The 25,019-nt window shown below is 45.5% G+C and overlaps 1 protein-coding gene and 1 non-coding gene across 2 annotated transcripts in view; one reads left to right on the top strand and one right to left on the bottom strand.

The window, feature by feature from the left end:
* Positions 1-9,124: 9,124 nt before the first annotated feature.
* Positions 9,125-9,229, bottom strand: LOC136125250 (U6 spliceosomal RNA). The gene has a single exon (XR_010656017.1). It is a non-coding gene; the product is annotated as a U6 spliceosomal RNA (small nuclear RNA).
* Positions 9,230-20,944: 11,715 nt separating this feature from the next.
* Positions 20,945-25,019, top strand: part of SH3RF1 (SH3 domain containing ring finger 1) — a 155,871-nt gene continuing 151,796 nt past the window's right edge. The window contains exon 1 of the mRNA XM_065879441.1: positions 20,945-21,325. Within this exon, the coding sequence (XP_065735513.1) occupies positions 20,945-21,325 (381 nt within the window). The remainder of the gene's footprint in view (positions 21,326-25,019) is intronic.

Genomic DNA, 25,019 nt, shown 5'->3' with positions numbered 1-25,019 from the left:
TGATCAACTGCTTTTACTATATATTTGCCTTTTTCAATGAGATTTTTTTCCTTCATATATTTTCTTGTGTCTTATTATGGCCTTTTCTTTTTTGCTTAAACATGACCCTTTAGCATTTCTTGTAAGGCTGGTTTAGTGACAATAAACTGTTTTAGTTTTTGCTTGTATGGGAAACTGTTTATATCTCCTTCAATTCTGAATAACCTTGCCAAGTAGAGTATCCTTGATTGTAGGTTTTTTCCCTTTCGGCAACTTAAATATATCATGCCACTCCCTTCTGGCCTGCTAACTTATTGCTGAAAAATCAGCTGATAGACTTATGGAGGATTCTGTTGTATATGACTCTTTACTTTTCTCTTGCTGCCTTTAAATTTCTCTCTTTACTTTTGTCATTTTAATTATAGTATGTCTTTGTGTGGATCTCTTTGGGTCCATCATATTTGAAACTCTGTGCTTTCTGGACCTGGATATCTGTTTCCTGCCCCAGGTTAGGGAAATTTTCAGCCATTATTTTATCAAATACATGTTGTGCCCTTTTCTCTCTCTGTTCTCCTCTGCAACCCCTGTAATATGAATGTTGGTACACCTGATGTCCCAAAGGTCCCTTAAACTATCCCCATTTTTAAAAATTTATTTTTCTTTTTTGCTGTTCTGATTGCATGATTTCTGCTATTCTGTATTTCAGATCATTTAAGTGTTCTTCTGTATCATTTAATATGCTGTTGAGCCCCTCTAGTGTATTTTTCATTTCAGTTATTTTATTCTTCAGCTCTGATTGAGTCTTCTTTTGTATTTTCTAATTCTTTATTCAGGTTCTCACCATGACCTCTATTTTGTCCAAAGTTAGTGGGCAGTTTTATGACCATTGCTTTCAACTCTTTATCAGGTAAATTTTACATCACAATTTCATTAGATTTTTTTCTGGAGTTCTTTTTTTTTTAAACCTTTCCTTTTTAAAAAAATTTATTTATTTATTTTTGGCTGTGTTGGGTCTCTGTTGCTGCATGCGGTCTTACTCTAGTTGCAGCGAGTGGGGGCTACTCTTCGTTGTGGTGTGCAGGCTTCTCATTGCAGTGGCTTCTCTTGTTGTGGAGCATGGGTTCTAGGCACGCGGGCTTCAGTAGTTGTGGCGTACAGGCTCAGTAGTTGTGACTTGCGGCCTCTAGAGCACAGGCTCAGTAGTTGTGGTGTATGGGCTTAGTTGCTCCGCAGCATGTGGAATCTTCCCTGACCAGGGCTTGAACCCATGTCCTCTGCATTGGCAGGCGGATTCCTAACCACTGCACCACCAGGGAAGTCCCTTTTTTCTGGAGTTATCTTGTTCTTTAATTTGGAACATATTCTTCTATCTTCTCATTCCGTTTGATTTTCTGTGTTTGTCTCTATGAATTAGGTAAAAGAGTTACGTGTCCTGGTCTTGAAGGTGTGTCCTTGTGTGAGAGTGACTCTATGCAGACTCTGTATGCCTGGTGGCTTTGGTGGAGGAGTTGGAACTGAATGGGAACAAGTTGGGGCTTTTCCTAGGGTGTCCCGGGGGCCACTGCCTTTGCAGGGTGGGGCTGCAGCTGTAGCACAGTGTGGGGTGGGGCTTCTCCTGGGGCCTGTGGAGGGTGGGCTAGAGCTGGAGCCAGAGCTGGCAGGCTGGCTAGAACACCAGGTGCTTCTCCGTCTGCTGCCTCTGTGCGGGGACTAGTGAGTTAGTTTGTGTACACGCCTCTTAAGACTAGAGTCTCGGTTTCCTACAGCCCTCCGGTTCTCCCAGTTGTAAGCCCTGCTGGTTTTCAAAACCCATCAAGGGGGTCATCTTCCCAGTGCTGGTCACCAGGGCTGGGGTGCCCAATGTGCTGCTTGAACCCCTCATTCCTTAGGGAGGACCTCAGAGTTTGTGACCTTCTGCTTCTGGGTCATCTGTGGGGCTGTGGGTCCTGACTGGATCATGTCTCTGCCCCTCCACCTGTCTTGATGTGGTTTTTTTCTTTACATCCTTAATTGTAGAAGAACCTCTCTGTTTGTCTACAGGGTATTCTCAGAAAGGGTTGTTTTATATGTAGTTGTAGTTTTGGTGCATCCATGGCAGGAGGTGAGCTCATGGTCTTCCTACTTTGCCTTCTTAATTCCCCCTGCCTTTTGTATTTTAATGGAGCATCTATAAAAATTAATTTTGTCTTTGGTCCCAAATAATATCTAAGATATATGAGCTCATTCAACAAAGTAGAGATTTTATAATCCACATTCCCTGATTGTAATTTGTTTTTTAAGTCTATTTTTGGCTTCATTGGGTCTTCAGTGCTGCGTGGGCCTTCTCTAGTTGTGGTGAACGGGCCACTCTTCACTGCAGCACATGGGCTTCTCACTGCGGTGATCTCTCCCGTTGAGGGGCACGGGCTCTAGGTACACGAGCTTCAGTAGTTGCAGCACCTGGGCCCTACAGCGCATGGGCTTCAGCAGTTGTGACTCACAGGCTCAGTAGTTGCGGCTCACAGGCTCTAGAGCACAGGCTCAGTAGTTGTGGCACACGGGCCCAGCCGCTGCGCGGTATGTGGGATCTTCCCGAACCAGGGCTCGAACCCGTGTCCCCAGCACTGGCAGGCGGATTCCCAACCACTGTGCCAACAGGGAAGCCCACCTGATTGTAATTTTTCAAAAAGGAATAAATAATGAAAAGGAACTCCCATCCCTTCCAAAATCCTCTAATTACTTAGAAATTAAGAACCAATATCCTAAATCACCCTTCATCAAAGGGTAAATAAAACTGAAGTTACAAATCACCTATTGTACAAAGCAACGATGGGGGAAACTTCATACCAAGACATACATGACACAGCTCAAACTGTTCCAACTGGGAATTTATAGCCTTAAATGCCTTATTATTAAAGAAAGAAGAAAAATAAACTTAGAGCTCAGTCTAAATTAGAACGAGCACAACAAAATGAACGCCCCCCAAAAATTGGAGAAGAGAATAAAGTAGAAATTAATGAATAGAAAACAACACAAGTAGAAAAGGTAAGTCCGTCTAAGAGCTGATCTCTTGAGAAAGACCCCCTGAGTAGATGAGCTCCCAGCCTGATGAGGGAAATCAGAAGTCACGAAAACCCGTGTAAGGACCGCGATCTGAGCTGCTGGCCCGAGGGCCGCGGTCAGGAAGCTGCTTCCCTCTCTCCCACCACTGCCTCCGCGTTTTTGTGGGAAACATTGCCTGGCTCTTGGTGACATTTCTGGTAGCTCCCATGGCTTTTCATCCACTTTTCTTCTAAAAACAGTCCCATCTTTAGGAACTTGGCGGTTTGATCCCACCTAAGTGAAAACCTATCTCATTAGGTCCACGCTTTCCCCTCTTCCTGGGGCAGGCCCTTCACTGCCCTCTGGACCAGTGCTGGGGGAGGGGCGTGACTGCTCACTGCGCCTGTGCCCTGCCCCCCAGGCCCCCAGGCCCCCCAGAGCTGGGGCTGTGAGCTGTGGAGCCGGCACCACTTGTACTTTTCCCTCGGTCTCTCCTGACACACGCTCTCAAGTTCTGGTTCTCTCTCCGGTGTGCGGAGTCTTGGGAGATGCCGGAGGAGATCACCACAACTGCATCTTTCCCTGGAGCAGCTGATGCACTCACCCGCCCATCTCTGAGGCACCCCAGCCATCCCTCATCCCTGCCTTTTACCTTTTGTGGGGTTTTTTGGAATTCAATTCACCTTGGCAAGCAGCTGTCTCTCAAGGAATCATTGCAAGATGACCCGAGCCCTGCTACTAAGGGGTCTATGAAAAAAGCAGAAGCATCCTTTCACTGTCGGATGGTGAAAACGCTCCTTATTCTGCTGCTATAGCTTCTCCCACTGGCCGTTGGAGGGCTTGCTCCAGCCCACCTGCCCCCTGCAGACCCCTCAGCACTAGACAAGCTCTAGTGCTGTATTCACAAGAGACCCTGGAGCTTCAAGATGTGTGCCCGGTCCCACAGCCAGGGGGAGAAATGCCAGGATCCTTTTCCATCAAGTGTCCACCACTACGAGTGTATTTCCTGAAGCTTGGCTTCAGCAGACTTGCAGGGGAGGTGGGGACTCAGCACCCTCCGCACTCCCACCTGAGCTGGCAGCTCTGCACTGACTGTCTTCAATCCCACGTCTGAAGTCTAATCCTCTCCTTTCTCGCCTGGAGGGGATGTGGAGTTGAGCGATGCTGTACAAACGGCCATCCATCTGGAATAAAACGGTGAACCACATGCCATCGTGAAAGATGAATAAGCTCCAGCTGGAGTGAAGACTTCAGTGTACAGAGGAAGGAGAAGAAGAAGGAGATGATGATTTAGGGGGATTGTGACCCAGAATTTGGGGACACCTTTTAAGTAAGAAGAAAACCTAGAGGCTGTAAATAAAACGACTGACATATTTGAATATAGAAAAACCATAAAGCACTCTTTCCTCTCGCCTCCCCTTCCCCCCTCCCTTCCCTTCCTGAACAAATCGGTCCCAGGGGCTTTAGGTGAAACTGAGCGAGCTGGGTGTCCATGGATTGGGGCTATCGCAGCCTGTGGATGGCGTGGGCGGAGAGGAGTGTCCCAGCCAAGGCAACAGAGCCTGGGGTGATGATGGTGCCGCTGTCCCAACAGAGTAGCAGGCTGGAGTAGGTGTCAGGAGGGCAGCCCAGGGCAGAGAGGGTGTCCATCGGTGGTGGGGGGGGGGCAATCAGGTGTGAGTGTCAGAGATGAGCAGGGAAGGTGTCTGGCTGAAGGGTTCACACCGGAGACGTCAGGGCCCAGGCAAGGTGAGGGGGTCTGCGGAGGAGGGCATCCTGGTGCAGGTGTCAGAGGGTGGTCTGGCCCGAGGCTGGGCCAGGCAGGGAGGGTGTCCAGTGTGGAGAGCAGGGGTCCAGAGCTGAGGCAGGGAGAGGGCATCCTCAAAGAGGCAGGGCCAACCTAGGGCACGGGGATGGTGACACATGGGAGGACTAATCAAAGAAGTACCCATGCTGAGGAAAATGGGGGTCGGGTGGAGGGAGGTATACATACAGGAGGGAAAATAGAATCAGCCCTGTGGTACTGATTGGAATTGCAAGTGTCCTGAGCTCATGGATTTCCATACATACAGATATAGAAATAAACATGTGTGTGTGTGTCTGTGCTCCTCCTTGGTCCACTGAGGTGGCCTGAGCCCGAGATACTCCAAAAGCAACGAGCACAGCAGTATTCGGATCTTGGTTTCTGAAAACCATTCACCACTGAAAGGAGCCAGGGCTCCTGGGAGAAATGTGATTCCAAGGCTGAGGCACAGTGAGTCCACGAGAAACCTGGAGTGCCTTACAGTGCCAGAAAGCAAAGACATGCTCCCGAAACTCAGAGACACAGAAGCCAGCATGAAGGATGCCCACAGATCGGGGACAAATTAAGCATCAAAATAGCTAATGCTAGAAATGCCTATAACCCTCTGGAGGCAGTTGAAACCCACGAGAGTGTGTGTATATATACATATCAAGTTTGAGAAGTAAGAGCCTATTTTCATCTCAAAATACTTCCTGAGAAAATACTAGAGAGAGAACATGTAACTTTGCAGTGGAGAGCACGGGTGACACCATCTGAAACAAGCTGTCTCACTGCACATCACCCAACCCACCTCGTGTGCCCCTGGTGGATGCCTGGGCAGGAACACAGCATCTCTACCGTGAATTTTCTTCCAAAGGGGCATAGCCCGACTCTAATGATGAGGCATAGTTTCAAACCCCAGTTCTACAAAGTATCTGGCCTGTAACCTTCAAGAGAATTCAAGGATTCAAGAATGAGAATTATTTCCAAGCTGAAGGGGAGTAAAGAGGTGTGCTAGCTGTGTGCAAAGTGTGACGCTGAACTAGACGGATTTCTGCTCCAAAGGACGTGGCTGGGCAGGCTTCTCCTCCCCCTTCTCCTCCTCCTTCTTCTTCTTCTTATTAACTATCGACCAGACTCACTGGTGGTGATGTCTGAAAGCCAGTGTTCCCATCTTGATGGCTGTGCTGTGGTTCGTAGGGCGACGTCTGTGTGGTGATGGGGCATCATATTGGCAGCTCATTGTCAGATGGTTCAGGAAAGTGGAAGTTCTTTATCTTGCACGTGCAACTTTTCTGTAAATTTGAGATTGTTTCAAAATTAAACAAAACTGAAAAGTTATATAGAAAGTGAAAAGACTAGCAATTGGGGAAACTCTGGGCAGCACCAACCTACAGAAGAGCTAATATTTGAACATACTAGGGGCTCTGATTAAACTGATAAGATAAAGAGGAAATAAGAGGAAACCCACATGGCAAGGGGAAAACAAACAAACAAGAAGAGGTTACCTCATCGTTGTCAGGGACAAGCAATTAAAATATTGGCCACCTGTCATAAGGCGCCTGTCATAATGACACAAATTTGAAAAAGTGGCAGCCAGAAAGTGTGACTTGGAGATGTGGAGTGAGTATTTTCATCCTTTGATGGTAGAAATCTAGATTGTTTAGTTTTTGTGGAGTGAAATCTGGCAATATCTGTTAAAAATGGGTATTCCATCACAGCTAATAGAGAAATAAGTTCTGCAGATTTAATACACAGTGATCCTAGTGAATAACACTGTATTATAAACGTCACAGTTACTGAGACTAAGTCTTAATTGTTCTCCACACAAAGCAGAAATGATGATTACGTGACATGACAGAGGTGTTAGCTAACGCCACTGTGAGAGTCATATCGCGATATACACGTGTATCGAACCAACACGTTGTACACCTCACACTTACACAATATTATATGTCAATTATATCTCAATTTAAAAAAATTATTTAATGCATTTCCCTTGACCCAGAAATTCCATCCTGGAGAATCTATTCTGTAAATCAGGATATAGAGACAAGAATCTTCATCGCGGCTTTGTTTTTAGTAGCAAAAACAGAACAGTAAATGATTATTAATAGGAAGGTGATTGGGATACAAGCATCCTGTGGAAAGCTATATAACCATGATAAAGAATGTAAGCTCTTTGCCAGCTGACTAAAAGGGATTCCTACAATATATTTGTAGCGGGGAAAAAAGGCAAGAGGCAGAGAAATATATAAGATACAATCCTATTTTTTCAACAAAGCTAACTTCCCAATACATATAGCCCTTTTATGTACGGTTACATGAGCAGGTAGAAAGATATGGATGCTCACCCACGTGGTTACAGCACCATACATTGGTTTGGGGGACGGGTGGATACAGATAAGAAGGAGAAGATGAGTTTTGGTGGTATTGCTCCATTCTGACTCATTTCTATGGCTCTGCACACAGTCCTTACAATCTGGGTTAATTGACTGCTGAGACGCCAGCTGTCTGGATAAATTAATCGAGAAAGATGGCTGCTGTGAGACAGTGAGAGGTAAGAGTCTGTAGATCCGCTGCCCCAGCTGAGGAGGCCGGGCCAGAACCAGCAGCAGCAGGCAGGACGGGTGACAAGCACGTTCAGGAAAGTATCTGTGCAGGCAGAGGTCCAAGGGAAGTGTAAGACAAGATCCACAGGTGACGCTTATTTACCAAAGGCGGGTGAGGGGTTGGGGAGCAGGGGGGGAAGAGTCGGGTGTGAGAGGCCAGCGTCGGAGGTCAAGGACGCTCAGACTCAGGGGCGGCTCTCAGCAAAGAATCAGGTCCTGGGAGACGGGTCTGGAGCTCAGAGCAGGAAGGGCGCCGACAGAACAGGGCTGTGGATCGTCCCCCTCTCCCCGTCCCCTAACCCCTCCGACTTCCAACCCCTCACCATGAGAGGTTTGGGCAGCTTCTGGTGCCAAGAGAAAGAGAAGAAAGACAAAAACAAAAAAGCTAAACGCAAGACTTAAAACATAGAATTCTGATGTTATTAAGAAAAAGTGCTCGTAAATACCTCAGTGTAAAACGATCATGTCAAAACTAAAAACGGAGCTACCCTATGACCCAGCCATCTCACTCCTGGACATCTACCCAGAGAAAACCATAACTTGAAAAGGCACACGCTCGCCAACGTTCACTGCAGCAGCATTCACGACAGCCAAGGCATGGAAACAACCTAAATGTGCATCGACAGAGGAATGGATAAAGAAGATGTGGCACATATATACAGTGGAATATTACTCAGCCATTAAAAAGAATGAAATCATGCCATTTGCAGCTACATGGATGGACCTAGAGATTATCACACTAAGTGAAGTAAGTCAGACAGAGAAAGACAAATACCATATGATATCACTCATATGTGGAAACTAAAAATATGATACAAAGGAACTTAATTACGGAACAGAAATAGACTAGAAAACAAAACTGTGTTTACCAAAGGGGAAGGGTGGGGAGGGATAAATTAGGAGTTTGGGATTAGCAGATACATGCTACTGTATATAAAATAGATAAACAATAAGTCCTACCATACAGCACACGGAACTATATTCAATACCCTGTAATTACAATGGGAAAAAATATGAAGAAGTATATATAAATATGTATATATACACACATACAAATATAGTATATATTTATGTAACTGAACCACTTCCCTGCACACCAGAAACCAACACAACACTGTAAATCAACTATACTTCTATAATAAAAAATAAATAAAAAAAATAGAATAATCACGTCAACAGTAATACTACTGATAAGACTGCTGAAGCTTTACTGAGCTCTTACTAAGTGCCATGTAAGTACACCAGGCGCTTCAAACGTCTTCTGTCTTTTAAGCTTCACAGCAACCTGCGAGGTCAGTACCGTTATCTCCATTTTCCAGATGATGAAACTAACTCGGACAGAGGCTAAAGAACTTCCTTGAAGTCACATAAGTAAACATTTCCAAAGCCCTTGAATCCAAGTCTGTCTGAGGCCACAGTCCTAACTATTCTGTGTGTACAATTACTGATATTTGTAGTGACGGCCTGGAGTCATCTGTAAATGTTAATCTCTGATTTTTTTCTAACGTTTTTATTGGAGTATAATTACTTTGCAATGGTGTGTGAGTTTCTGCTTTATAACGAAGTGAATCAGCTATACATATACCTATGTCCCCATATCTCTTCCCTCTTGCGTCTCCCTCCCTCCCACCCTCCCTATCCCACCCCTCTAGGTGGTCACACAGCACCGAGCTGATCTCCCTGTGCTATGCGGCTGCTTCCCACTAGCTATCTATTTTACGTTTGGTAGAGAAATACGGAACGCTTCACGAATCTGCGTGTCATCCTGGTGCAGGGGCCATGCTAATCTTCTCCGTATCGTTCCAATTTTAGTATATGCGCTGCCGAAGCAAGCAATCTCTGACGTTTTTTATTTCAAAAATCAGGGGAAGGTATAGTATCTCTCAAATATTTTCTTCCAGATAAAAGTTGGTTTTCCAGAGTGACCCATTTTTCCAGAATTCTGGATAGCTGAAGCTTTAACTGTACTTTGCAGCTTCTTACAAGATTTCAGTAATTACATCTGTACAGATTGGTTGCAATCAAGTTGCAAGTAACATTTTTATGAAATGCTATAAAATATATTGGTTGTAAATTCTGAGTCCTATGTAAGTTCCATCTATTGCATTTCCTCACACACGTCCATTTTAAAAAGGCTTTTAAATGTTTTTGGCAGAATTTTTTTTCAAAATCATACTTCAATATGGACTTTTTCTTGGCAATCCATGAGATTTCCTGGAAGTTCCTACTGAGTACACTTACTGTATAAACATAAAACTTGATTTCCCAGTAGAAGCATCAACCATCTGCAAATGCCAATAGGTTTTATAAGCAATTTGCAGCCTCTGAGTAAGGCCATCCTCCTCTTTCCATATTTTTTCTAATGCTTGCAGTATGGGCCACAGAACTCTTGGAAAGACTGTGTTCAAATTCTTTCTTGCTTTAAGACCTCCCCACCTTTTGACTAAACATTGCTTCATTTTCCGGGAGTAAAGAATCTGACTGAAAATCTCTAGTCAGCTTACCCGATCACATTTCCCCCAATATGTCAGTGTAGCGGTAACTGCTGTGAACATCTAACCTTTCCTGAACCCGTGGCACATTCGTACAACCACACGTAACAGTGTATACAGTTCCTTTTCATTTATCAAAAGAAAGAATCCTTGGGGAATAAAGATTTGACAGCTACTGTTACAAGATAATTGTAATACTTAAAAAAAAGAGAGAAAGAGAGATGAGACAGATGGTGTACGCTGGAGACATGTGGAAGTTTGCTTGAAAAAGAGCTTCAGAAATTCAATTGACACTGAAAAGAAATTATGCAAATCGTCATTTTTGCATAAAAGCATCATGGAAAACAGGGAAATTATGTTAATCTTTAGTCTTCCACAATCTTGTCAAAGAGAGAGAATGTCAAGTGGACTGACACCCTCTTGGTGTCCTATTTTTTAAAAAGCTCTGTAGCCACTCATTTTTTCTTATTTATTTATTGGAGCCACTCATTTTGAATCACAAGGAAAAGAGATTAAATTGAGTGAGATGATTAAGAACATCTTCTGTCTTGCCATGCTTAGGTCTAATTCATGAATATCAACCAGTAATACATTTCAGATGCGTTATTCAGTACTTTTATTATACATTACATAATTTACACGGGCAGCGTTTGTAATAAATTTTTTAGGTATTTCATCAGATCAACCTATGTGCCATTAAAGGATGATGGAAAGTTAATTTTTAAAATTATGTTTATTACTTTAAAAAAAGATTTTCCCATTGCCCTTTTAAACTTTATGTGCTTGCCTGATTCACACATTACCCAAAATTTTAAAAAAAGGAAGAACGTGTACAAGACGCTGTGAGGACAGAAATTCTAAGGAGCAACGTGAAATGTTGGGGTGAAAATTCTGGCACTGTAGGTCGAGGGGACTGAGGCACAGAAAATTAGTGAGGAATCTGATTTCAGCGAAAGGAGGAAAATCACTTACTGAATGCAGGCAAGTTTTCAGAAGAACAGGTTTGATGCGTGGCACCATTAGTATCTGGTGTCATGATAGTTATGCTTTCAAGAACACGAATAGGGCTTCCCTGGTGGCGCAGTGGTTAAGAATCCGCCTGCCGACGCGGGGGACACGGGTTTGAGCCCTGGTGCGGGAAGATCCCACATGCCTCAGAACAACTAAGCCTGTGCGCCACAACTACTGAAGCCTGCGCGCCTAGAGCCCGTGCTCCGTAACAAGAGAAGCCACCGCAATGAGAAGCCCACGCGCCCCAACAAAGAGTAGCCCCCGCTCGCCGCACCTAGAGTAAGCCTGTGCACAGCAACGAAGACTCAACGCAGCCAAAAATAAATAAATTAATTAATTAAATTAAATTAAAAAGAACATGAATAAACTCACGTTTATTTAGCGGCAAGAAAGAGGGAAGGTGACGTGTTAGCTGTAGACAAAAAATGTTATGATGGGATCATTTCCGCTCATTTCGAGATCACAGAATATAGGCTGTGTCTGAGTGTACACGTGAATTAGGGAGAGTAAATGGAGAAAGGCCCATCTTTCACCCAATATTATAATGAAAACAGAAACATGGGTCATACATTATGAATCTCCCGTGAATTCATGCTTGTGTGTGTGTGTGTGTGTGTGTGTGTGATTTAAGCTGGCCTATTTAAATGCCATTAGAAAAGTCAACATTTATATTTACTTTGAACAGAGAAAAAGAAGTCTGAAAATTGATAAACAACCTTTAATATATAAAGATGGGTTGCCAAGAAAGATGATGGGATTTCATTTCCTGGAGATGGTGAGATAAAGTGATGCATATTCTCTAATGGTTTGGGCTGGGCAAAGACTGCTTAGAAGCAAAAAGACTACTTCAAGGTTTAAACTTTTAAAATGAGAATGGAGCTTGACAAGAGAAAGTATTTTTCATAGAAAGGAAGACATCCTATTACATTTTCTTCACAGAGGTTACGTTTATCTTTGAACTTGGGTCAGCAGTATATTAGAGCACCCAGTGCTTCTATGTGCTTTCATACAAGTTTCATAGTATAGGCAGCGGGACCTCCTGAGGCTTGATATGGATGACCCTGGTCCACATTTGGGTCCTGGGGTAACTCGGGGCCAGCCATGTATATTTCTCTGGGAAAGCTAATCCTCTGGCTCCCTTTTAAATTGATATTCTTTTTTTTTTTTTTTTTTTTTTTTTTTTATTTTTGGCTGTGTTGGGTCTTCGTTGCTGTGCACGGGCTTTCTTTAGTTGCGGTGAGCAGGGGCTGCTCTTCGTTGTGGTGCACGGGCTTCTCATTGCGGTGGCTTCTCTTGTTGCGGAGCACAGGCTCTAGGCGCGTGGGCTTCATTAGTTGTGGCATGCAGGCTCAGTAGTTGTGGATCGTGGGCTCTAGAGCACAGGCTCAGTAGTTGTGGTGCATGGGCTTAGTTGCTCCGTGGCATGTGGGATCTTCCCAGACCAGGGCTGGAACCCGTGTCCTCTGCATTGGCAGGCGGATTCTTAACCACTGCGCCACCAGGGAAGTCCCTAAACTGGTATTCTTTATAAATCTGTGCAGTGTTTATTAAGAGGAGAGGCTGAGCCCCGGATGGTGGGGTGGGCAGGAAGGGGGGCCAACCAGAATGAAGGAAGGTTGCAACACGCAGGGTCTCTCCTGTTGCCCCAGCAAACCAGCAATGGCTGGAGCTCCCATATCCTTCCTTGGTTTTTTTAACCACAGCCCAGATGGCCCTCGATGGACTAGCTTCTCTAGTCAGCTCTGGGTGACTAGGTTAGCCTTTCCTAAATTGTGGTCCCAGCATCACTATGTGAGAATCACCTGATTCCTGAACCCATGCTGGACCTACCGAGGGAGTGTCTCTAGGTACAAGGCTGGGACATCTGCATTTTTAATGAGCTCTGCAGGTGATTCTGGCCGCACTACACCTCAGGACACACTCCCTGAAGGCTGGGTTAGAATCAGAGGCACTTAGAGAGCCCCAGCTCCCCCAGGTATTTGGCTGTCAAGCGCCTCCTCAGACGTGCAACCCTGTTTCAGGGATGATGGAGGAAGATGCAGTTCTACACCCACTCCTTGGTCTTGCTCCCCAGCACCCACTCTGATTGAGCTGAAGTCCCCAGGGAGGGCCTATAAATATTCCATCTGCTCAGACTTTTTGCCAGACAGTGGAGTTTGCACCACCTTCCCACTACTGAGACCAAAATACCTCCTCTGGGCTTGCCTTCCTTGAGCTGCTAAGAGCCCTGTTTCCTGACAACTCCAGTGCCCCAGGACCACTTGCCTTTTTCCATGGGGATTCCACTGCCCTTAGATGTCCTTTATGCAATTAGGATGGAGATAACTGTTTAATGCTGGAAAGAACCTTAGAGATAATCTAATCTACTCCATCATTATGTGGAACAGATGCAAACAGATACACAGAAAAAGAAGCAGGGAACAAAATTTTGAGTCCTCACAACGTGCTAGAAATGTGCTGTGCTAGATTTTTCAACCAGTTTTGTCATCAATATTTTTTTTGGAACAAACTTTCAAAGGATGGCATCATATCCATTTGTTATAGATACAGAAGTCGAAACTCAGAAAATTAAAGAACTTTGCAAAGTTGTTCAGTTAACAGGTAGTAGATCCAGGGTTAGATCCAGGGTTGAATCCAGGTTCTAAAGAAAAGAATAATATTAGCTATCATTTATGAAGCACTTACCATGTGTTGGGCATAGTTCCAAGTACTGTATTTTTACTAACTTATGTAATACTGCCACAAAAACCTTGAGGTAGGGAGGAGTATTATGCCCCCTTTTCCGGGGGATGCAGGCACAGAAACTTGCCTGAGGACACCCTGTTAGGAGATGGGGGAGCCCTGACTCTAGTGGTCTATCCAGAATCAAGTAATCAGGGAAGGTAGTTATTGCCCGGATAGGAGATAAACGGACGTGAAATAATGATTGGGAGGAAGGGACAGATTTGGGAACCCCTTCTGACAAGCTCTGGATCACCTGTCTGGATGGGAGGTGTGGGAAGGAGTGAAGACAGCGCTCCATTTTCTTGCTTTCTCGGGGGACTAAGTCAATGGTGACACCATTAGCTGAGACCCAAAACAAAGATAAACTTGCATCACATTTATGTTCTGGGTTACATAGCTGGCATTTGGCTACTTCTACAAGCTTTCCTGTGAAACATAAGAGGAAGAACCTGTCCTCATTGTCTACCTAAAAATGTATTGATTGATCGATTATAAGAACGACTCAGCGGAATTTGGAGCACTGTCTGCCTGATTTCCTATCCAAAGGGCCGTGAAGTAGTAAGTGTATTTGTCGCTTTGGGACGGCAGTACATACAATCCCTTACTCGATTCACTCGTAGTTGAGAATTATCCTCTGGCCGCCACTGTGAGTTGCTGTCAAGGTTCCCGTGGTGACGAAGACAGCCCCGGTCCTCTTCAGGGAGCTTGTGTTCAGGTGAGGGAGATAGGCAATAAGAAAGGAATGAAAGCTTAGCCTGTGAAAAGTACTCTACAGATAACGGGGGTGACGTGGTACAGAACTTGCTAACCCAGGGACCGGGTGACGTGGGGACTTGTCAGACGTGAAAGGTGTCTGAGGTTTGCTCCAAGTGTGATGGGAAGCAATTGAGGAGTTTTCAGCAAGGCAGTGACGTGATGTTTTGCACATTTTGCAGCTTCCTCTGAATGTCACTATATCCAGGGCAGCCTGTGAAGGCAGGATTGGAGGCAGAGAGGCTGGTGAGGAGGGGCAGAGGCCAAGGTCGGTGACAGCTGAAAGAAACGTGCAGGGATGACAAAGTAAGTGGGTAGAAACTGAAATATATCTGGGGGTGTAGCAGGCAGACTTGATGGAGAGTGGTAGAGAGGAAAAGGGAGAAATCACGATGACCCCTGGGTTCCTGGTTTAAACCCTGGATAAATAAATCGTGCTGCTATTTACCAATATTGTGGCAACTGGACGAGGAATTAGTTGTTCTTTCTTTTTTTTGCGGTACGCGGGCCTGTCACTGTTGTGGCCTCTCCCGTTGCAGAGCACAGGCTCTGGACACGCAGGCTCAGCGGCCATGGCTCACGGGCCCAGCCACTCCGCGGCACGTGGGATCTTCCCGGACCGGGGCACGAACCTGTGTCCCCTGCGTCGGCAGGCGGACTCTCAACCACTGCACCATCAGGGAAGCCCTTTTTTTTTTTTTTGAATTAGTTTTTTTTTTTCTGTAATAAATATTTATTATGAATCAAATCAAGTTACTTTTAACAAATATGTCTTACAAGCTTTTCTTTTTTTAAATATTTGTTTATTTTTGGCTGCATCGGATCTTAGTTGTGGCACACGGGATCTTTCATTGTGGCGTGCGGGCTTCTCTCTAGTTGTGGCTCACGTGCTCAGTATTTGTGGCACAGGAGCTTAGTTGCCCCACGGCACGTGGGATCTTAATTCCCGGACCAGTGATCGAACCCGTGTCCCCTGCATTGGAAAGAGGATTCTTAACCACTGGACCACCAGGGAAGTCCCTACAAGCTTTTTGTTTAACCACAAAACTTAAAATCAAGTGTGCAATTGCTGGGAAATTGCACAAATATTTGTTGTTGAAAAAGTTATGTAGGTTTTTCAATTTGTCATTAAATATCAATAAACATAGATAAGAATTGTTAACACAGTAATAATAAACAGGTCAAGTACAGCTTTGCCTCACCTGGATGCTTTCCAAAGTGCCTCTTTGGTTATTAGGTTCTTGTGGAATTACTGAAACATAAATGTTTTATAACTTTCTTTTGTTTAACTTTCTGAGGTGGTAACTAATGGTGCACAATTCTTGATTTCTTAATGTATTTATGTTGGAAGAATTAGTTTATGCCTTTTTAATGTTTCTCATCACACATCATTGAATTTTCATTCATTTTAATTTTAACGAAGGCTGGTTACAAGTTGAGGCTTCTAATATTTTTTATTGAAGTATAGTTGATGTGCAAGATATAAGTTACAGGTGTACAATATAGTGATTCACAGTTTTTAAAGGTTATACTCCATTTATAGTTATTATAAAATACTGGGTATATTCCCTGTGTTGTACAAGGTATCCTTGCAGCTTATTTTATACCTAATAGTTTGTACCTCTTAATCCCCTACCCCTATCTTGCCTCTCTCTGCTTCACTCTCCCCACGGGTAACCACTAGTTTGTTCTCTGTGTCAGCGAGTCTGTTTCTTTTTCATTATATCCACTAGTTTGTTGTATTTTTTAGATTCCACATATAAGTGATATCATGCAGTATTTGTCTTTCTCTGACTTATTTCACTTAGCATAATACTCTCCAAGTCCATCCATGTTGCTGCAAATGGCATTATTTCATTCTTTTTATGGCTGAGTAATATTCCATTATATATATATTCCTATATATATTATATTGTAATATATAATATTAGATTAATATTCCATTATATACAATGTATAATATGTTATATTAATATTCCATTATATATATATATATATACATATATATATCACATCCTCTTTATCCATTCATCTGTCAGTGGACACTTAGGTTGCCTCCATGTCTTGGCTATTGTAAATAGTGCTGCTATGAACATTGGGGTGCATGAACCTTTTCTAATTAGGGTTTTCATTTTTACCATTTTTTTTTGATAAATACCCAGGCATGGAATTGCTGGGTCATATGGTAGTTCTATTTTTAGTGTTTTGAGAAACCTCCATACTGTTTTCCACAGCGGCTACACGATTTTACATTCCCACCAAGAGTGTAGGAGGGTTGGAGGAGGAATTAGTTTTGAAGGTAGCTGATCATCAGACACACGTATGTATACGTATGTGCAAGCACGGTACCAGAGCTTACCAAAAAGCACTCTGGACTGGGAACTGAAAAGTCTGATTTGTGTCAGAACGTCATCACTGCGAGCAATAACTTCTCGACACCTCATTATTTCCCGTCTGCAACGTGGGGATGATTATATCTGTCTTCACCGCTTCAGAGGGTTGTTGAGAAGATAAATGAGATAGCGTGTAGGGAAGCACTTTGAAGTCTTGGTTGGACAAGAACTGTATAAATCCAAGCTACCATTATCATGTCAGGGTGTGTTTATTTTTCATGTATCTGCTCAAAGTCACAGGGGCCATGAATATATCATGTGTACATTCTTTCCTTCAGGTTCAGTTCCCAGAAATGGTCAGGTGAACATGTTTTTCTTTCCCCAACTCTCCCTTCGGCTGTAGTATTCTCTCGACAGTATTCTGCAATTATTAGTGTCGTTGAAAACTTTTTAAAGACCCTGGGAAGAAAGGATTTGGCGCAGTATAACTTTTCCCAGGTAATTCTTGGCTGATAAAGATAATGATGATACCTTCCTTTAAAGGAGATGTACAGGTTACAAAGAACAAGTGCACTGTCTCATAGACTCCTCAACAACAGTCTAAGGAAGGGATGATTTTTTTTCACCATTTGACAGGAGGAAAGATGACTCAAGAAGTTCAAGTAATTTGCCTAAAACTTCACTGTACAGTTGGAGTGATTAAAGCTGATCAAAGAGTTGCATTCTAAAAAATAGCGTGAATGAGCAGCGGGGATGTTGAAAGAACTGAGCCACGTCCCAGGTGACATTCGTCAGAGCTTCTTCCATCCTGGAACCCTGGACGCAGTCTCCGGGTCTTTGATAATGGGTGCGCGACTAGGCTTTTTCTGGTCCGGGGTTTCAAAAGCTGGACCATTCCACCCAGGACCTTGTGTACTCTTCTCTACATACAAACAAGCAACCAAAATAAGACCAAAATAAAGCAAAATTGTCCCTTGGTCTCCAGAGTCATTACCTGGTCAACTGTCAGCTTTCCCTTGGAGGACACAAAGAGCATTCAGGTTTGCTTGAGGTGACCTGTGAAAGAGGTCCTTGGGATGGTGGGGAGCAAACTGGACTTGGAATCCAGACATGAGGCTGAGTCTTGGTCCAACGTGGCTTACTGTGATGAGTGAACCTATTTGAGTTTTGGTTTTAATAAGTGTAAATGGCATATAATAATGTTTAATGTTTATCTGTTTACTGACCGTGACCTTCCAATCAGCCTCCCCTTCAGGCAGGCACGGAAGTTTATGGGGTAAGCAGTCACTTTCAGAGTGACTTGTTGGTGGATTACTGGATTAAAAATGCTCTATTCTGATCATTTCTTCCTTTGTCTTTCTCAACTCAAATGCATGTGTATTTGCTCACTTCTTTTCTTAATCAATGTTTTAAAATTGGAGTATAGTTGATTTACAGCGTGGTGTTAATTCTCCTGTACAGCAAAGTGATTCAGTTATACATATATATTTTTTTCATATTCTTTTCCATTCTGGTTTATCACAGGATATTGAATATAGTTCTCTGTGCTATACAGTAGGACCTTGTTGTTTATCCATTCTCTATATATGTATTTGCTCACTTCTAACGGAGGGGAAGTGGGCTATCATTTCTGGTACTCATACAGTAGGGCTGTGCACATATCCATCCATTAGCACAAAGCTAAAGAGGGAAGATGGACAGAGTTTTAGTGGGGACTAGATGACCGCATCTCCAGCGTTGAGCAGGTGACTGCACACAGTGAGGGAGAGAGAGCTGTAGTGTCACAGCGGTTCCATACTCAGGTGATTCTCCTTTGTCTGCACTGGACTCGCTGTGGCCCTGGCTGGAGACTAGACGCTCATCAACTCCCTTCAAATGGTCAGGCTGTTTAGAGGTCGGCCATTGGTTTCTCGAAAAGGCGTATCTGTCACCCTTTCTCCTTATTTTCTGCACACCTTTGAGGAGGGTATTTGGGAAAACTTTTTGTTACGTGGATGGCAAATGCAAATAAAATGACAATTTTGAGATCAATGACAAATTTTTAACTTGTTTTACCTCTAAACTGAGGCTGAGAAACAAACCCCCAAACCTGTGGACAACGTGTTTTTCCAAAGGACCTTTCGGTTTACAGGTGTGTGCCTGGCTTAACAGGTGTGTGCGGGGGCCTCCCCAGAGGCCGCGGGGCTGGTTCGGGCCACACGGGCCCCGGGCCAGGCTGACCCCCGGGTCCCGGGCGGGTAGGACGGGCCTCCGGGCCGGGCGTCCCGTCGACCCCGCCTTCCGGGTCCTGGGCCGGGTCCCGAGGCTCGCGCCCGGGTCTGTGTCCGGGGTACCTGGTGGCACCCGCTCCTATGCGGGCAGCGTGTCCCCACTCGGCCGCGCTCCCAGCCTCGGAGGCGGCCGCTCAAGTCCCCTCCCCCGTGCCCCCGGGACCTACCCTGGACCCCGACTGCGCCCGGGCGCGGGAGGCGGGAGGCCGGCCTCCCCAGCCCGTCCTCCTCCTGCTCAGTCTCTGCTCTCCGCCCTCCTCCTCCTCCTCTGCTCCTCCTCCTCCCCTCCCCTCCCCTCCCCCTCCTTTCCCCTCCCCACCCCTCCCTCCTCGCCCCTCCCATCCCCTCCCTCCTTGCCCCTCCCTCCTCGCCCCTCCCCTCCTCCTCCCTCGGGCCCGGCAGGCGGCGGCGGGAGCGCGCAGGCGGCGAGCGGAGCTCGGTGCGGCCGCGGCGTCTGAGGCCGGTGAGCGGGAGAGCGCGGGGCGTGCGGACAAAGAGGGCGCCGCGCAGAGGTAGGACCTGCCCCCGGCCCCGAGTCCCCGGGCCCCCGCCCCCCGGGGCCGGGTTAGAGCGGAGCTGGGCGGCCCGGCCCTGCCCGGGTCACTGCGGCGGCGGCGCGCGCCCGGTCGCGCGGCGGGAGGACCTGGCGACGCTGGCTGCGGGCGGTCCTGAGCTCCCGAAACTTCCCGTGGGCGCGGGGCGGCGGCCAGGCGGCGGCCAGGCGGCGGGGGGAGCCACCTGGCCCTGCCGGCCCTGGCCCGGGGTCTAGGCGGACGGCCCCCTCCACCAGCCCCGGCGAGCGTCTACGCGGGCGGCTCCCGGCACCAGCCCCGGGGTGTCTGCGCGGGCGGCTCCCGGCACCAGCCCCGGCGTGTCTGCGCGGGCGGCCCCCGCCCCTGGCTGCGGGCGCGTCTACACCGACGGCCAGGCACCTGGACCGGCGTCCACGCGGGCCCGCAGTACCTGCGGCGAGCAGAGGGGCGGTCTGACCCCGCCCCGCCGTCAGGGGCAGCAGTTCCTGCCGACCTCCACAACGCCACCCGGTTCCCTTGGACACGTCCACACTGAACTGGGGGTAGGGGAGAGCGGTGCAGGCTCTGGTTTGAACGCTCTTTTCCTGAATGGCCCCATTTTCATATTAAGCCCTCGGTTCTCAGTCCAGCATTCCATTCTCAAATTCTTTGGGTGATAATTTTGCCAGATTTTCTGAATGGGATTAACACAGGCCGTTCAGAAATCGTTTCTGAGTTTGGCAACCGCTGCCCTGATGGGTGCTGTTCTATTTGAGCTGCTTTCGGGACCGTCTTTAGTGTGTTGTTTAGAATTGTGAACCTTCGTCTCGTTTTGGTTGGGCAGGATTAAACAGTTCTATTTTTAAGAGCAGCGAAGAAACATATGTATTTAATATTGGGACCATGTGCCACAGAAATCACATGAGGTGCGGTTTCTTAACCACCAGAGTGGCTTAAATACTGGGAACTTGGGATTGAAAAGGAATTTCAGGTGGAGGAAACGTTCATTTGCCACTCTCACCTCCTCAGGTGAGTTGAGGAGTTTACTAAGGCAGCAGATTTCACTTTGAGAGCCGAAGAAATTATGTTCTTATTACATTTCATAAATCCTGTTTATGGCAAGAGTCCTGAATAGTACTTGGTAGCTCTTTCTAAGCGCTGAACTAGATACCTTTACGGACTCGTTGTGAATTACTTAGAAAGCCTGTTTTGTTTTAAATTGTTGACGCTGGAGTTCAGGCCCCATGTTCCAGAGCAAGGCTATGCTCTTCAGAGGCAGTACTTTTGTGTGCTTTTTGGTTCCTGGCTCTCCTCTGCACCTTTCCCCCAGACGATCACACTTTTCTGTCTTTTCTTCCTCTGCCCCGGTGCCGCCAGAGCAGCGTCTGACATGGATGTTACATGAGCCACTCTCAGGGCCGCGTGGAGCGTCTCCCTCGGTGAACTAGAGGAAGATGGATGAGTCGGCCCTTCTGGACCTTCTGGAGTGTCCTGTGTGTCTGGAGCGGCTCGACGTCTCTGCCAGGGTCCTGCCTTGTCAGCACACGTTCTGCAAACGGTGTCTGCTGGGCATCGTCGGTTCCCGCAACGAACTCAGATGCCCCGAGTGCCGGACTCTGGTTGGCGCGGGCGTGGAGCAGCTTCCAAGCAACATCCTGCTGGTCAGACTGCTGGATGGCATCAAGCAGAGGCCTTGGAAACCCGGCCCTGCGGGGGGCAGTGGCACCAACTGCACCAACGCCTCGAGGGCTCAGAGCAGTGCTGCGCCCAAAGATCCACCTTGCCCCCAGGGTGGACAGCAGCCTCGGGCGCAAGCCTGGAGCCCCCCGGTGAGGGTGAGTAGCCTGAAGAGGCGGTGCGGTGGGTGACGGTACTGATGGTCATTGTGTATTCTTTAGTCTTTGGATGTTTTCTAAATCAGCTCATGGCTAAAGGAGTCACGATACTGGAACAGATAGGAGATTGTGCCTTGGGAATTTTTTTTTTTTCTTTTTGGAATGAGATTGGATATAAATAATTTTTCTTGTTTTTAAAATTCTCTCCTGGATGGTGGGCCTCTATTACGTTTTAAGATAAATCTTGGGAAACGGTAGCAATTACTCAATGAAATCTAAAATACAGAAGTTTTTTATGCCGAGTTTAAAAATGGAAATTTGGTGCGGTTTTACCTTTTCGATGGCGTTGGGAGAGACATGAGTATGTAATGTATGTGCGCGTATATGTAGACATGTTATAAATATGTGTGTGGGTAGATCACAAGTAGGACATCGAGCTTTAATTTTTAAGTGGCTTGGAGCCATTCTGTTGGTTTTATGAATGCACAGCACAGAATATTCTGGTTGGAGGAATTCTTAACAAATCATGGCCACAGGTAGCAGAGTTTTGTTGCTGTAGCAACAAAATGTCATTGAGAGCCATGCTAAGACAGCAGAGGATGTAGCTTTATGTTGGGTTTTATAGGGAGTGAAACGAAATGTTTCCATCAGAAAGATTTTTCTTGGGTTTTGGGTTTGGGCTGAAATAATTTGAAGTGAGGCTAAATATCTGGGCAGTTACCACGACTGAAATTTCTAGAAGGTAAGGTATTTTGAAGAAATGTAAATTATGTTGCCGGTGATGGCACCCCGTGAAGGCATGCTTTTCTCATTTTTGTAAACCTGAAAAGTAGTTGTGGATATTCGATAATTAAAGCAGTTCCAATTTTGTCAGAAGAAACAATCTTGATAATTGGCCAAACTGAGAAAATACATTTTTAAAGAACAGTTATCTGGATGAGAATTCTTTTTTCAAATATTCGTTGTAAACACTCAAAACTGACTTTTTTCATGTGAGGTAGGAATAACCCTTTGGGATGGCATTAACCAGTGTAAATTCACAGATGTGGCCCTCTGGGAGCTGTAGGGAACGACTACCTTCTAACCATTCCTTTCCTTTCTTCTCAAGTTTATCTTTTACAAATGATGTATTTACATCACTAGATGCAGAGTACGCAAAGTGTTTTAATTGCTGGAAAACAGTTTTATTCCCAGGCTCTCAGGTTTCTTTTGAGTCATATTTAATTTTTTTTTTTTAAAGTTAGTGAGAACTTTGGGTTCTGGAGGTTTTCTTTTCTTATTTGAAGCCCCCTAGTTTTGAAATTGGTCTGCTTACAGCGTTTTCTTAGATTGCCTTCTTTTAATGGAGTTTACACGATTAGTATCTGTGGCCTCATGAATATTTCAACCTCAGAACCATCGTTTCTGAGACACCCGACCTAGGTCTGCTTCGCTTAATTAGGGGGTAGATTTGCTTCCTTGGAGGGATTTTGTTTCCTTGTTAATTAGACTGGAGAGGCCCAGCTTCTGGCTGTGAATAGAAGTGTCTCAGTTGTTGACACGTTGCCTTACCTGTTGTGAGGAATGTGGTGAATGTTTGATTACTGATAAAAAGGAATTTAAGAAGAGGGCTCAAGCATTCAGCTCAGTGTCCTTTGGATTTTAAGTTTTCTTTCTGATGTGGAAACTGACAGTGTGATGTTGGAATGTTCATTTATTTGAACTGCTAATCTCCCAAGGTTGAGCTTCACATTTCTTAGGTACATTATTCTATGATTTTGATGATGTCAGTATTATTTTTCTGGCTGATATGATTTTCCTGATTTACTTTATGTTTCTTCTTTGGCATGAGAAAAATTACTTGCCAAGAAGCTCAGTTGAGCTTGAGCCTAATAATTTGGATAAAGTAGTTGAGGCCAGTAAAAGCAGGAGATGATCATGTCTGTTACTTTGGGGGGGCGGGGGGCACAGAGAGTGGAGGACAAGACAATGAACAGACAAAATTATTCAGTAATGTGGGTTGATGCAGATGCTGTAATTCTTGTCAAAAGCACTTCTTTTCCCCCCAAGTCTAAAATAATTTCTCATTAGCAATTACTGGTACCTTCTACTTTGAAATATTCAAAACAACCAGGGCTACACAAACAGCCCAAGGACCTGAAAGATATATACATTTCAGAAAACGCTCCTCTTAGTTTTTACTTTATTTTATTTTTAAAATTTATTTTATCGAAATATGGTTGATTTACAATGTTGTGTTAGTTTCAGGTGTATAGCAAAGTGATTCAGTTATACATACATACATATACATATATATATACATATATATATATATATATATACACACACACACATGCTTTTTCAGATTCTTTTCCATTATGGTTTATCCCAGGATATTGAATTAGTTCCCTGTGCTCTACAGTAGGACCTTGTTGTTTATCCATTCTATATGTAATAGTTTGCATCTGCGAATCCCAAACTAGAAAATGCTTCTTTTAAAAGTGAGACCCGTGGAGTTGTCAGCCAGCCCCTGAGGTGTCCCCTGGGTGGATGACATCATAAATCCTAGATCCTCAGCGGCTCTGACGCGACCCGGGAGTGTGAGAGCCTGTTCCCACGTGTGGTGGGAGCCAGTGCTGATACCACGTGGGATGCTGTCCGGTTATTGGTTATGTTCCGCGTTCCGTTAGATCGTGGCCATGGGGCTTCCTCATGCGTGTACCTCAGGGAGACTGGGTGTTAGCAGCAGATACGAACATTTCCAACGTGTGACACACATCTTGTTCCCAGAATTTTAGTGTTTCCTGCCTCATAGGAAGGAAGAAATGGAAGAGTGTTGGGTCGGCATCACCACCGGAAACCACCAGCTCTTTACGCCAAGTAAAGAATCGCTGCTGGTTTGGCGCCAAAGTGGACCAGTGGGACGAGGTGTGGGGAGCGGGTGGCTGCAGATCCTTGCTTCCATGGGCTGAAAAATACCTGCAGAAGGTGGATTTTATATATATAAGTATGTACAGAGTTCGGTGTGGACATGTTTGATTAACCCCTATAGAATTGTGACCTAATGGAATAAATTTCTGCTTTCTAGCTGTGGCTCCACTGGTTCCAGGTCTAATACCTGTGCGTGTATCTGTGTGTCCAGGTACTGATACTTAATGATTTCACGCTGCCGCTCCCTCAGAGCGAGCATCTTCAGCACACACTGATCACAGGACCCCTGACTTACACTGACTTGCACTTGTATTCTTTCCTTTAACCTAGCAGATATTCATCAAGCACTTACTAGGTACCAGGCACTGCCCTAGCTGCTGGATACATAGTGCTGGGCACACCAGACGCAGATTCTGCTCATGAACCTGTGTGTCTGGTGGGAGAGACACACCTGTAGTAGCATGATGACAGTACAGGTAGGTCATTACAGGTGCTAAGTGGTAGGCTGGGAGCTGGGGAGATGACAGGCGAGGGCCTGGTTTAGTGCGTGTGTGCGCGCGCACTTGTGTGCGTGTGTGTCTGTCTGTGTGTCTTCAAAAGCTTCTTCAGGCCGAGGCATTTGAACTGAGGTCTTAAGGGTGAAATGGTATTAATTAGTTGAGAGGGGTTGGCGGGGAAAGGGACAGAGTATTCCAGAGGTCCTGACCTACGGCCGGATGAGGCAGAGCTCCCAGGAAGAAACAAGGACAGTGAGTGAGAACAAAGCGAGGGAGGGGCTAGTGAC

This window comes from Phocoena phocoena, chromosome 6 (genome assembly GCF_963924675.1).
Source record: "Phocoena phocoena chromosome 6, mPhoPho1.1, whole genome shotgun sequence".
Classification (NCBI taxonomy): Eukaryota; Metazoa; Chordata; class Mammalia; order Artiodactyla; family Phocoenidae; genus Phocoena; species Phocoena phocoena.
Note: the sequence above shows the minus strand (reverse complement) of the source record. Positions and strands in the feature narration are given on the sequence as shown.